This window comes from Microtus pennsylvanicus, chromosome 2 (genome assembly GCF_037038515.1).
Source record: "Microtus pennsylvanicus isolate mMicPen1 chromosome 2, mMicPen1.hap1, whole genome shotgun sequence".
In the NCBI taxonomy this organism is placed as follows: Eukaryota; Metazoa; Chordata; class Mammalia; order Rodentia; family Cricetidae; genus Microtus; species Microtus pennsylvanicus.
The window spans coordinates 17,821,743-17,835,203 of NC_134580.1; the positions used below are offsets into that span (position 1 = coordinate 17,821,743).

Below are 13,461 nucleotides of genomic sequence, written 5' to 3' on the forward strand. Positions count from 1 at the left end.
CTTATCTTTTTTATTTTAAAATTACTATTTTATGTGTGAGGGTTTTGCCTCCTGTTTGTGCACTATGGGCGAACGCCTGGTACCCTCAGAGGCTAGATGATGGCATTGGATCCCCTAGAACCAGAGTGATGGTGATTGTGAGCTGCCTTGTGGTGGGAATCAAACTGGGTCCTCTGGAAGAGCAGCCAGTACTCTTTAACTGCTGAGCCATCTCTGACCAGTCTGGATCTTACTAAACTCAGATCATACTTTGTCAGAATCACGCACAGTGATGCACTTTAGCTTTTCTGCAGCTCCTGTCTGAGCCCTCCCTCTACTCAGAAACAATGGTTTTCAGAGTCAGTGGCCACCTCATTCGTTCATTGTCTTGCTGAGGACAGGTGGGCTCTAGGCAGTGTTGGGTAGAGCTCATGGAAGCCCAGAGGGCTCTGAGAACAGCTGTGTGGAGAGGTCAGAGCAGCTCACTTGGTGTGGAGGTCTACTCCGTCCCAGCTCCTAGAAACCATGTGCACAGTGCTGTACTGCCTTCGGTCCTGACGCAGTTCCTCTTCCACCACCACTGCTGGAACTTGGGCCAACACTGTGATCTTTGTGCCTCCATCTTGATGTCCATAAATGGGCCATGAAGTAAGCAGTCTTGTTACTGTTTCTTGGTCTGATGGGTGGGGAGGTGGGGCTGAACTTAATGCATACCAGATGCTCAATAATCAACAGTATTCTAGAGGAGGGGCTGTCGCTCAGGCACTGACTGGTCAGATACCCCTGAAGTTAACCTGGAGTGACAGCCACAAAGAAACCAAATGCTTAGGCTACAGATGACAATGGAAGTGAGCTTCAGAAATCCTATTACTTGACCCTCCCAGCAAGAAGTTGGGCAGAGCTGGACTGAGTGACCACCTTGATAGTTCATTTCACTTTCAGGGCAGCAGGTGGCATGAGACGCGGGAATATGGGTCACCTCACAAGGATCGCCAATGCAGTTGTACAGAACCTGGAGCAGGGCCCAGTGCAGACCCACATCAGTGAAGTCATCCGAGGTGAGCCCACTGCTTTCCTCTCCTTCTGCCCTCTGTCCCTAGCAGTGATAACCATGCCGCCTTCTTTGTCATCTTCTCAGTGTAAGCCGAGTGTTCTCTTCATGGAGCAGGCATTGTAGAGCACAGGGATTCAGCCTGTCACGGACAGTTCATGGCTCCAGTGCTGAACTTAGAAGCCAAGAACCAATCACCAGGCTCTCTTTTGCTCATGAGCTGCTCAGAGCTGTACCTTCATTAGAGATCCTGGCCCGCCTTCCTGCTTTTGTTTTTAACTTAGGCAATTTGGAGGACCTTCCTAGTATGCATATCTAGAGGCCATCAGTGAAGGCGATACCTGCCCCTAGAAGCAGGTTGTGGGCACCAAGACTGGAACCCTGAGCCCTACAGGATGGGCCCAATCAGAACAACAGAGCCCCTGCCCTCTGCCATGGTGTCACTGCTCTGTGCCCCTCAGGCATAAATCTCAAACAGGGCCCTTCTTCCCAGCCCTTTCATGGCTGAACACAGTTTGGCTCTGTGACCACACTCTCACCCTTATGCCATATGCTCTGTTATTTGATGTAAGTGCACGAGTGAGGGGAGAACTGGGTGGGGGAAAGAGAGATTGCGGGCAAGCCTCCTGAATAGGGTATACCAGATCCTCTGCAGCCTGGCCAGAACTGACAGGCAGGGAGCCTCTGAGATGTCTAGGAACTAGTTTGTGCACGGACTTGAGTTAATTCTTTTTTTTTTTTTGAGGGGATGGGGGGATTGAGACAGGGTTTCTCTGTGGCTTTGGAGCCTGTCCTGGAACCAGCTCTTGTAGACCAGGCTGGCCTCTAACTCACAAAGATCCGCCTGCCTCTGTCTCCTGAGTGCTGCACCACCACCGCCCGGCTTGAGTTAATTCTTTTTTTTTTCTGTCACTTTTATTATTTTTTTTTAATTGAAAAAAATTTCTGCCTCCTCCCAGCCTCCCATTTCCCTCCCACTCCTCTCCCCCTCCCTCTCCAGTCCGAAGAGCAGTCAGGGTTCCCTGCCCTGTGGAAAGTCCAAGGTCCTCCCCCCTCCATCCAGGTCTAGGAAGGTGAACATCCAAACTGGCTAGGCTCCCACAAAGCCAGAACATGAAGTCGGATCAAAACCCAGTGCCATGCAAGATATTCGTCAGTATTGCTCTAGGATAGGGTCATTTCAGGTTCCCTATCCTCAGCTGCCCAAGGAACTAACTGGGGACCTCAGCTTGGGCACCTGGGAGCCCCTCTAGGGTCAAGTCTCCTGCCCACCCTAAAGTGGGTCCCTTAACTAAGAATTGTGGTTCCGTGCTCCCCTATCCAACCTTCCTTTATCTCGATCCTCCTGTTTCCCCAAGTCCCCCCTCCTTCCCTTCTACCTTTTCTCCCCCCATCTCCCCTTACCCCCATCCCACCCCATCCCCAAGATCCCAATTTTCTCCCCGGCAATTTTGTCTACTTCCCTTATCCAAGAGGATAACTATATGTTTTTCCTTGGGTTCCCCTTCTTACTTAGCTTCTTTAGGTTCACCTATTGTAGACTCCGTGACCCCTATTTATGGCTAGAAACCAATTATGCATCCTAGAACCTTCATCTGGTGATGGATGGAGATAGAGACAGAGACCCACACTGGAGCACTGGACTGAGCTCCCAAGGTCCCAATGAGGAGCAGAAGGAGGGAGAACATGAGCAAAGAAGTCGGGACCACGAGGGGTACACCCACCCACTGAGACAGTGGAGCTGATCTACTGGGAGCTCACCAAGGCCAGCTGGACTGTGACTGAAAAAGCATGGGATAAAACTGGACTCTCTGAACATGGCGAACAATGAGGGCTGATGAGACGCCAAGGACAATGGCACGGGGTTTTGATCCTACTTAATGTGCTGGCTTGGTGGGAGCCTAGCCAGTTTGGATGTTCACCTTCCTAGATATGGACGGAGGGGGGAGGACCTAGGACTTACCACAGGGCAGGGAACCCTGACTGCTCTTTGGACTGGAGAAGGAGGGGGAGAGGAGTGGGGGGAAGGGGAGAGGGGTGGGAGGAGGGGGAGAAGAGTGGGAGGAGGGGGAGGGAAATGGGAGGCTGGGAGGAGGTGGAAATTTGTTTTGTTTTTTTTTTTACTCTCCTTTTATCAATTAAAAAAAAACTAAAATAAGATAAAAAAAAAAAACCCAGTGCCATTGTCCTTGGCTTCTCATCAGCCCTCATTGTCCACCATGATCAGAGAGTCCAGTTTTATCCCAGGCTTTTTCAGTCCCAGTCCAGCTGGCCTTGGTGAGCTCCCAGTAGATCAGCCCCACTGTCTCAGTGGGTGGGTGCACCCCTCGCGGTCCTGACTTCCTTGAGTTAATTCTTGATCAGGGCCCTGAGCTGGCTGGTGGGGAGCTGTCTTAGGAAGGTGAAAAGATATTTTTACTGTACTAGCGATAACTATGGGTGCTGTGCACATGGTGGCTGAGGAGGGACAAGCTCCTTGTTCAGCCTCATGGTCCCTTTGTGCTGTATCTCCCCACCAAGTATGAGGTAAGAAAGCTCCAGGTGGTCCTCCCCATGACCCAGGACCAGAGGAATTTCTTTCTCTATGGTATTTCAGGCCACCTGCCTGTCCACCTTCTTCCTAGTTATACTTCAGTAGTCCCTGGTAAAGTTGAATTTGCTGGTCCATCATCACACATGATGAGAAGCAGCAGGGCAGAAGAGTGAGCAAGCCAGGAGTGGCTCCCTTTTAACTAGAAGGGAAAAACAAAGGGACTCGGAGCCCAGGACAGAACAGTTTAGGGAGGTGAGGAGTGAGCAGAAAGTTCTTGTTTCCAGATCAGGCACAGGCTGTAGACCTGTAACTGATTCAGAGCTACTAGGAAGTCTGCTTCCTTAGATCTTTAGGTAAACATACACCAGCAGGCAGACTCAAAACTTTCATGCCACCAGGTGTGATGGCATATGCTTTTAATCCCAGTACTTGGGAGGCAGAGACAGGTAGATCTCTAGGGCAGCCAGAATTATATGATGAAACCCTGTCTCAAAAAAAACAAAATAAACTGGGCAGTGGTGACTCACGCCTTTAATCTCAGCACTAGGGAGGTAAAGGCAGGTAGATCTCTGAGTTCAAGGCCAGCCTGGTCTACAGATTGAGTTCCAAGATAGCCAGGACTACACAGAGAAAAAACCCTGTCTTGAAAAAATAAGCAAGCAACCAACTAACCAGACAAACAAATATATTGTCAATATACTAAATTTATTTTTATGAATCTCAGGTAAATAAATAAATAAATAAAGCAACAGAACTCTTCTGCCACTGAAACCTCTGTAAAACATTGCCCTGCTCAGGGTTGCTATAGTCTCAGGCCCTACAGAACATCTGCCTTCTCCTTCGCTGTATTAGGTTTACTTCCCATCTGCAGCCACTGTTTGCCTGATAGGGCTCCTGAGTGCCCTCCTCTGTCTACAGATCCCAAAGACTTACGAGGTAGCACTTACCTTGCAGGGCTCCCTGCAGATTGCCGTGGGCGCTGGGAGAGCTTTGTGGAAGAGACACTGATGGAGACCAACCGCAGGAACACTGTGGACCTGGTGAGGAAGCTGGGGCTACTTCCATGGCACAGCTGCAGCTAAGACCACTGACAGTCCCATGTGCCCCACTCTGCAGGACAGGTGGGGAGGAAAGCACAAGGCAGCACTGAACTGGGCATGCAGCCCAGCCTTTGGCCTGCAGGGTCACAGTAGAGCTGGCTCCCTGAGGATCTCTTCATCTGCTCCCTCCCACAGCTAGAGCTTATTTGTGAAGGACTCTTTATGCTTGGGACCCAGGATATTACCTGGGTCAGGGAGACTGGGCTTTCTTTCATGGGGCTTTGACCTCACTTGGCATTTCTGCAGTAAGCTGCACAGGCCCACAAATACCAGGGGGCTGGTGGTGTGGGAGGGTGCTGGGGGTGGGGCCTGGGGCTCTGGCTGGACTGGACAGGGTGGGGTCTGGCTAGCTCACGTGCCCACCCCATCTGGCCTGTGTTTTAGGTGAGCACTCACCACCTTCACTCCTCAAGTGAGGACGAGGACATTGAGGGTACTTTCCCTAACGAGCTGTCCCTTCAGCAGGTGAGGGCATGGCCGGCACTCCGCACCCTGCCGGGCCCTTCTGGAGCCTGTGTCCTTGGTAGTGCTTAGTTTCCATGACATTGCATAGCAAAAAGAGAAAAGTAACTCATCCCCAAGCATATATGGGGGAGAGGGAGGCCTGGGGGGACACCCCCAAAGTCACATCACTTTGGTGAGACTCCTGGGGACACTGAGCTTGAGAGTTGAGTAAGGAGGTGTTCTTCTGTACACAACTGCTCAACCACTCTGAATGTTCAGCCTACGGGAAAATTCACTGCCTGCTTTGCCAGAGCTCCTGAGCACTAGAGCTCTGGGTTCCAAGGAGCAGCCTCCAGGGCTCAGCTTGCTCTGTAACAGCATCCTCTCCTCCCAGGCCTTCTCTGAGTACCAGATCCAGCAGATGACAGCCAACTTTGTGGATCAGTTTGGCTTCAATGATGAGGAATTTGCAGACCAGGATGACAACATCAAGTGAGTGCAGACAGCATGAAGGCTAGGCTCTAGGCTAGTGATTTCTCTTCCCTAAGTTCCCAGTGATCTTGCCAGCAATGGGGTCTACTGTCCCTGAGGAGGTAGTGAATGTCCCACCTACTGTCTGAGGGCAACCAGGCCCACTGGACCAGAGGAGGTACTGAGGGACCTTGTTCTTGCAGTGCCCCATTTGACCGGATTGCAGAGATCAACTTCAACGTTGAAGCCGATGAGGACAGTGTAAGTGATGGGCTCCTGCAGGGTTACAGGGCATAGCATCATTTTATTCCCCTTGCTCAGATAGCTCAGGCTATGTCCGCAACTTGGTCCTTATCACAGATGGATGGGACCATGGGGGCCCTGGCCAGTCTATTTGTGTGTTAGGACTGGGAAGCATCACCCCCATGGGAGCTGAGACCAGAACTTCCTCCCTTCCTCCTCCCATACTGTCAGCCTTGTTCTGTGAGCTAAGCCCCTCTGGGAGTTATTTGGAACCCAGACTTTCCCAGGTTCTCTAGAAACCAGCTCTTTATTCCATCTTACAGCCTAGTGCGGCTCTGTTTGAAGCCTGCTGCAGTGATCGAATCCAGCCCTTCGATGATGATGAGGAAGAAGACATCTGGGAGGATGAGGAGACTCGATGCACTGCCCGGGTGATGGCCAGAGCCAGGTGTGGGGTTCACCCATTCTCCCAAAGTCTCCACCAGTGAGGAGCAAGCACAAGATTAAGCACTGGACATCCAGCTTCTATTAAAGTTCTTGGACACCCAGAGAGGCAGGGACCCTTCTTGCAGAGACCAGAAGCTGGTGGGAGCCAAGCAGTGCTTATCTGTATACCTTGTGCCCAACCTTCCCTGGACCCAATTCCTGAGCTATCATGGGCTCTCCAGTGTCTAACCAAGGCTCACCAGGCATCTACTACCTTTGTGTCTGCCCAGGTTTGGAGCCCCTCATGTTTTAGAAAATTACACAAAGAATGCCCTGGAACATGGAGGCCAGGACAGGAAGGCTGGCTTAGCAGCAGCTAGGAATGTTCCTGGATTGGCCACTCCTTCATCTCCTACACAGAAAGAAGGTCCTCGCTCAGAGAGTGATTCAGAAGGTAGTATCCAGCAAGGGACATGGGTATTGGGGACATGATTTGACTTGTATATCTTATGAGCTCCCTTTGGAGCCATTGTGTGTCTAGCTGTCAGTGATCTACTTCCCCATTTACACGTGGTTTCATTAAATGTTCTAGGAGGTCTGATCATCATGGGTGGGGTTCTGCTCTACAATGAATCAAGAGCAAAGTGTTCTTACTCTCTTCTGTTGTGGTACCTGCATCTGCATTTGCACAGCAGGTATCTATTGTCATTTTAGGGAAGGCAAAAAGGCATACCCCTATGTAATCTGTATGCTATTGCTTGCCACCCCTTGGATGTACTCAGTAGCATAACCTATCCCATGTACTACCTCTTAAGAGACCCCTTGTTGGGTGATGATGGTGTGTGCCTTTAATTCCAGCACTCAGGAGGCAGAGGCAGGCAGATCTTTGTGAGTTTAAGGCCAGACTGGTCTACAGAGTGAGTTCCAGGACAGCCAAGATGATACAGAGAAACCCTATCTTGAAAAATCAAAAAGAGAGAGATCCTTTTTATTGCTTCTGCTTTGGGGTGCTGAGATACTCAGGACACGGGCAAGAACCAGCTTTCTGAAACCAGCTGGAATTTCCAGCAATTTAGCTGGGGCTGACAAGAAGCTGCAAGGGCAAGAACACCTCACCCAATCCAAGGTTAAGGAGAGAGCAGAGTGCACTTGACCTTGGTTGGGACAGGTGGGACAGTACCTTCTTTGTACCATCAGCTTTCCTGGAGGCCAGATGGGACCTCACAGGTACCTGTGAAGCACGGCATCAGCAAGCACTGATGCCTATACATGTGCTCTGTTGTAGTGGATAATGTATCAGGACCCCGGAGGCCCTCACACCCAAGTGTCCCAGGGTCTGAGGCCATACTACCCTCTGCAAAGGGCCAGTAGGCACCAGCTAGAGAGCCCTGTCATCTCTGACACTTCAGAAAGGGCTCCTCTGGAGTTTAACTGGGAGCATCTTGTCTTCCTGCTGAGCTGTTGATCCCTCTACCCATCTCCATATGATGCTGCTTCTCCCTTGTCTATCATATACTAGCCCTGCCTGTTCTTGACTCTTGTCTCTCCCCCGGCAGGTACTACATGGACAGCAGTTTTTGATGAGCCAGTGAACCCGATGTCTGCAGCCCCAGGAGCTGCGAGGGATGTGGGTTCTAGTATATGGGCAGCTGGTCCCTCAGCTCCAGAGGAGAAAGGCTGGGCCAAATTCACCGACTTCCAGCCTTTCTGCTGGTAACAAACACATCAGCATATAGAGCTATGCCTGTTGGGTGTCAGGACCAATGTTGCCCCATGGGTTCAGTTTGTCCCTATCTTCTTTTGTAGCTCTGAGTCAGGGCCCCGGTGCAGCTCTCCTGTGGATATGGACCACAGCCATGCCGAGGGTGGCCAGAGTCCAGGCCCAGAGAAAGCTTGTGAGTAGCAGCAGCTCAGACACTTGCCTTGTTTAGTTCTGGGGCCCAATGCAAGGCCGGATCACCTTGGGAAAGTGGGAAGTAGTCAAGGTCCCAGGTGTGACCATGCCTTTGTGGTATCCGGGTCCATACATACTTGCGGGATTTGAATTGTCATGTCTAAATGGAGGTCTTCTAGCTTTAGGGGTACAGGACAGGGCAACATGGCCATTAGACTGCCCTCAGAGCCTGGTGTGATCTGCATCCTTGAGGCATATTGTCAAGTATGTAGATGAGTCATTGTTGGAAAGCCAATATGGAACCTGATCAGAAAGTTCTTGGCCTCCATCCCCTTCTTCCTTGGCAACTAGACCAGGTTAGAGAGGGAGGGTGATGGCAGTCTCCTAAAGTGCCTTCCACCTCTGAGAACAGCACACATATACCCTATCTTGTGGAGGGGGGTACACATGGAGGGTACACAGCAATTCGTGTGGTTCCTGTGAACATGCAGATGCACACGTGTAACACTCATTTCTGCCTCTCATATTTCACCTGGTACATGCAAATTTGGGATCCCTCAAGCCATGGTAGCCGTGCCCTCTGGCCCCTCTGCCCTCACAAATATCGCAGGGTTCCTTCTTTTGCAGTTGGTCCTACCTCGCCTTGTACGTGGAATGTGTGTGTCACCCGGAAGGCCCCACTGGTAGCCTCTGACAGCAGCTCCTCTGGGGGATCTGACAGTGAAGATGACGAGAAGGCAGCTGGTGCTGTGGAAGCCATGCGCACAGGTCATGGTGGGAAAGCCCCCCCACTACCCAGGACAGAGGAAGCTGCTGCCAGCAGGTGTGAAGGGAATGGCAAGTTAGCTGGGGGCCCAGTGAATACTGTGTGGCTTATACTCTGTTCCTATAACTACTAAGAGCCGGGCTCAGTTGCCAGATCTCAGGTCTCTGAGAACAAGTGGTGGCCAAGCTGGAATCCCTTGCTGCTGCCCCAGCGGCTAATGATCCTGTGAAGCAGCCATCTCGCGAAAAAGACAATGCCTCTTTACTATGGGGAAGGCTGGACATAGTGCATGCTTTCTGTTTTAAGTGATTCATAATAGAAGACAGAACCTGGATTCCCAAGAGCTTGCCAAAAACTTGAAAGGACAGCCTCCACTACAGAGGCCAGTTAGAAAAAAACTGGTTTTCAGGCTCTGGGTTGCTCCAGACAGTGGAGGAAAGGCCTGCAGCCCTTAACTTTCTATATGGCAAGCTCATGACTCTGGAACTGGCCAGCCCTCCTCTGCTGGTCCTTTGTGGTAGGGCATGTGTGGACTCCAGTCAGGTGCCCTGTACACTCACACAGTAGGATAAAGCATTTCTTAGGGTTGTAGTCTGAGCCCTGGCTGGGAGGTAGAAGCAGGTGTCAAGCCAAAGTTTCCTTGAAGTGTCTGAAGAAAAGACTGTCATAGCCTCCTTACAAAGAGGCCAGCCTCTCCAGCAAACCCAGTCTAGGGGCTTTGTTTTTTAAAGATTTATTTATTATGCATACAGTATTCTGCCTGCATGGATGCCTATAGGCCAGAAGAGGGCGCCAGATCTCATTACAGATGGCTGTGAGCTACCATGTGGTTGTTGGGAATTAAACTCAGGTCCTCTGGAAGAGCCGCCAGTGCTCTTAATCTCTGACCACCCCACTCCCCTTTTTTCCCGTTTTGAGTGGTTAAGATGAGAAGATAGGACCAAGGTGTCCCAGGAGTTGGCTCCAGGGAATGCCCCTTGAGTCACTGGGGTCCACCAATGAACCGATGTGCCTCCTGGCATTCATGGGCTAGTGTGACGGGAGCATAGGAGCTGCCTATTGACCAGGATACTGGAAATGGCTTGCAGCTGTACAAAGGCCCTGAGGCAGGACCTCCACCCTAAGTTCAGGGTGCAGTGGAGGAAGTCCCCATTTTGAATCCTACCGGGAGGCAAGTTACTCATCTCACAAGACTCCTGACCTTAGCCCCGTATGTGGAAGGATTTTGTATCTGCTCTGAATATTACCCATGTACTTTCCAGTCTTGTCCCTGTCTACGCTTCTTCCAAGGTTGGCTTGTACCTGACAGTTGGGCACCAGCCAGACTGCCTACCTAGCACAAGTCCACTATAATGCATTCAAGCTGTAGATCTCAGCAGCCCTGCCTACTCCTCCTCTACAAGCACAGAGGGCCCTGCCCACCACCCTGTGTGGTTCTGGAGGGCCCTCTGATTTGGGGGCTTAAATGTTTCCCTCAGAAAAGCTGGGAGCTCAACCAGCTGGAATCTGTGGTTGGTATAACAGTGGTTCTCAACCTTCCCACTGCTGTGACCCTTCAGTATAGTTTCTCATGTTGTGGTGACCCCAACCACCACAAAATGTTTTCATAACTATAATTTTGCTATTGTTACAAAGTATAATTCTAAAGGAGTCACGGCCCACAGGTTGAGAACCACTGTGTCCGGGTTGGGTTCATAGTCACATATCCTATGCCCACGGCCCCTTGGCTGTGTATGTCCAAAGCTCATTGAGCCCCCAACCCAATATTCTAAAAACCCCAGGCAAGACATAACCCTAAAGCCAACACCATACTAAGCTTTGCGGAAAAGTAGAGCCAAGACTTGGAGAGGGGCTCACGGTCAAGTGTGACGAGATTAACTAAGAGGACAACCTAGTCCAGAGCTCCTTGGGTTCAGAGTACACACAGGCTGGGACAGTCTTGCTGTGTTGCCTAGAACGGCCTCACCAATTCACAACCTTCCTGTCTTCATCTCTGTAGTGCAGATTACAGAAGTATATCACCATACCCAACTAAGCCTGACTTAAAAGTTTAGGATTACGGAGACTTGTAAAACCATAGCCCTCTTTTCCTGAATTCTTCCTAAGGAACTACTTTAAACCTGCTGAAAAAGACAGTTATTCTGCAAAGAAAATCCTTTCCAAGGCCATTCTTGTTAGATGACTGCATCACTGCCAGGTTTTATTTGGCCTTTACGAGAGCTCCCTCCCCCTCCCTTGCCCTGCATCTCATCTGAGCACCCCTGCCTGGGAAAGAACTAGAGATCTTTGCTCTGCAGGCCAGTGGATCCATCTGCTACTTGTGGCTAGACTAACCTGGCCTTGGGTATGAAGACCCTTAGTGCCTATAAGTCCCTCCCCCAACTCTACCCCCACTTTCTTTTTTTTGGTTTTTCAAGACAGGGTTTCTTTGTGGTTTTGGAGTCTGTCCTGGAACTAGCTCTTGTAGACCAGGCTGGTCTTGAACTCACAGAGATCCGCCTGCCTCTGCCTCCCAAGTGCTGGGATTAAAGGCGTGCACCACCAGCGCCCAGCTACCCCCACTTTCTAAAGAAGTCTTACTTTATAGCTCTGGCTGGTCTCAAACTCAGTGACCTGCTTGCCTGTGCCTCCTAAGTGCAGGGCTAAAGTCATGTACCACCATGTCCAGCCCTTGGGAGCCTTTCGATAGAGTAAAGGTGGAGTTGAATTTAAGCAGAAACACTGGGGACTTCAGTAAACAAAGCTCCACAATTGTCAGGATTTGAGTGCTGCTTGTAGGGAGGACTGAGGTCACCGTAGTCATGTACCTTGTCCCACTGTTTGTTTGGGACTCAGAGCCACCTGGCTGTAGCTTCTCAGTCACCCCAGAGGAAAGGGGCAGAAAGGAGCTGTGTGTGCTGCTCCCATGCCCTTTGCTGGATCAAGCCACTTTACCAGTCATTGGGTATATGACATAGGCAGCAATGAAGTTGGGATACCTATAACTGAAGCCTATCTGCCACACAGGACTGAGTGTACGGACAGTACCGTGTTAGCCCCTGCCTGCTCTGCATCTCCAGAAGTGACCATCACTCCTGCTGTGGCCACCACAGCACCAAGCAAGGCAGGTCCTCCCGCAGCCACCGTAGTTGTCTCTTCCTCAGTGGCTATTGCAGTGCCCCCAGGGCCGGTCATGGCGGTAACCACAGCAGCCCCAGCCATAGTTGCCACCCAGGAGACAATGACAAAGGACAGGTGAGTAGGTTGGCCAAAGAGGGTAGGGTGGGGTTGGATGAACCCCAAGAGCCCACATGCTTCCAACTCTGCCCTTCCCCGTTTATGCAGGAAGACAGATGCCCTGCCAGAAGGAGCTGCCTTAAATGGTCCTGTGTAACTGCTGCCACCAGCTATGGCCCGCCCTGGTCAGGCTGCTTCCTTTATCAAGAAAACTACCTGGTGATGCAATTTTTTTTAATTTAAAATAAATGCTGCATTTGGTAAAGCTGGCAGTTGGAACCAGTTGGATGACCCAACTCACATCTCTCCTGCCTGCCCTTGGTCCTACTGGAAGACAGGGTGCTCCTGGCCACCCCCAGGTCCAGCCCTTGGTACGGCAATGAAGTCCCTGACATGCAGCTTCCACCTGCAGGAGTTGGGAAGGGAACAAGATCCTGAGGTGCCAGCACAATCAGATGGGCAGGAAGGGTGTGGATCTACAGGCTCTGGTTTCACCTGTATTTTTTAATGAATGCATGGAGGAAAAGCCGTTTTTTGCACTTTGTACTCAGCTATACAGTACAGGGTCTCCCTTGGCTCAGGGCAGATACAAAGGCCTGAGTTGGAGAGACCTGATCCCCACAAATGCATGGGGGTCTGGCACTAGTTTGACCACCTAAGGTCAAACCCCAGTTCTAGCTGCCCAGGGTTCCTGGGAGCTGGCACTGAATCAGGCTGCAAATTTTGACTGCCTTAAAAACAAAAGACCCTCTGGACCAGATGGGGTTGTCTCTGTGATCAGCAGGGCGGACTGGCACACTGGAATGGGTGGTTAGAGGTGCCTGGTAGTAGCCAACATCAGCCATGTAAGAGTGAACACAACAGGGCACTGGGAGGCTGAGACAGGGCAGGCCCAGATTGTCCAGAAAGAAGTCTCAAAGTCTATGTTGACTTTTTTTTTTTTTAAATGTTCTGACCTTCTGACAGGGCATCCAACCCCCAATAAAAAATATCATTCTTACTGAAAAACTGTGTATTGTTAAGCTGCAGATGTTCAGCCCAGCCTCTGTGGACACCCTTGCTATCCCAAATTCATTCACAGTAGTTGGGTCTCATGTTGAAACAGAAATGAAAAGCTCTACCTGAACAGTCAGACTTAACGACTCCATTTTCTCAAGGCTTCCCCAACCCAACCCCAGGCTCATCCTGGAAGTGACTCAGCCCCAAGGGTCACATTCCTCCCTCTCAGCAGCACCTTCACGTCTGTCTTCAATGGGCCCTGTGGCTCTCCACCAGCATTCACCTGCTCAGGTAGTAGTAGGTAGTGTCTCAGATGCGCCCCCATTTCTGTTTTGAAAC

The 13,461-nt window shown here is 50.8% G+C and overlaps 1 protein-coding gene across 8 annotated transcripts in view; it reads left to right on the plus strand.

Annotated features, from left to right (window-relative positions):
- Positions 1–13,131, plus strand: part of Ppp6r2 (protein phosphatase 6 regulatory subunit 2) — a 96,879-nt gene extending 83,748 nt beyond the window's left edge. For 5 of the 8 annotated variants that reach the window (XM_075960331.1, XM_075960326.1, XM_075960325.1 and 2 more), the window contains 12 exons: positions 922–1,037; positions 4,518–4,603; positions 5,048–5,128; positions 5,502–5,599; positions 5,782–5,839; positions 6,145–6,269; positions 6,538–6,701; positions 7,804–7,960; positions 8,054–8,142; positions 8,769–8,982; positions 11,914–12,141; positions 12,232–12,391. In XM_075960331.1, the coding sequence (XP_075816446.1) occupies positions 922–1,037; positions 4,518–4,603; positions 5,048–5,128; positions 5,502–5,599; positions 5,782–5,839; positions 6,145–6,269; positions 6,538–6,701; positions 7,804–7,960; positions 8,054–8,142; positions 8,769–8,982; positions 11,914–12,141; positions 12,232–12,280 (1,465 nt within the window). In that variant the 3' untranslated portion in view covers positions 12,281–12,391. Of the gene's footprint in view, positions 1–921; positions 1,038–4,517; positions 4,604–5,047; positions 5,129–5,501; positions 5,600–5,781; positions 5,840–6,144; positions 6,270–6,537; positions 6,702–7,803; positions 7,961–8,053; positions 8,143–8,768; positions 8,983–11,913; positions 12,142–12,231 lie in introns of all 8 variants that reach the window. The other 3 variants (XM_075960327.1, XM_075960329.1, XM_075960328.1) reach the window with 3 other exon arrangements.
- The last annotated feature ends 330 nt before the right edge of the window (positions 13,132–13,461 follow it).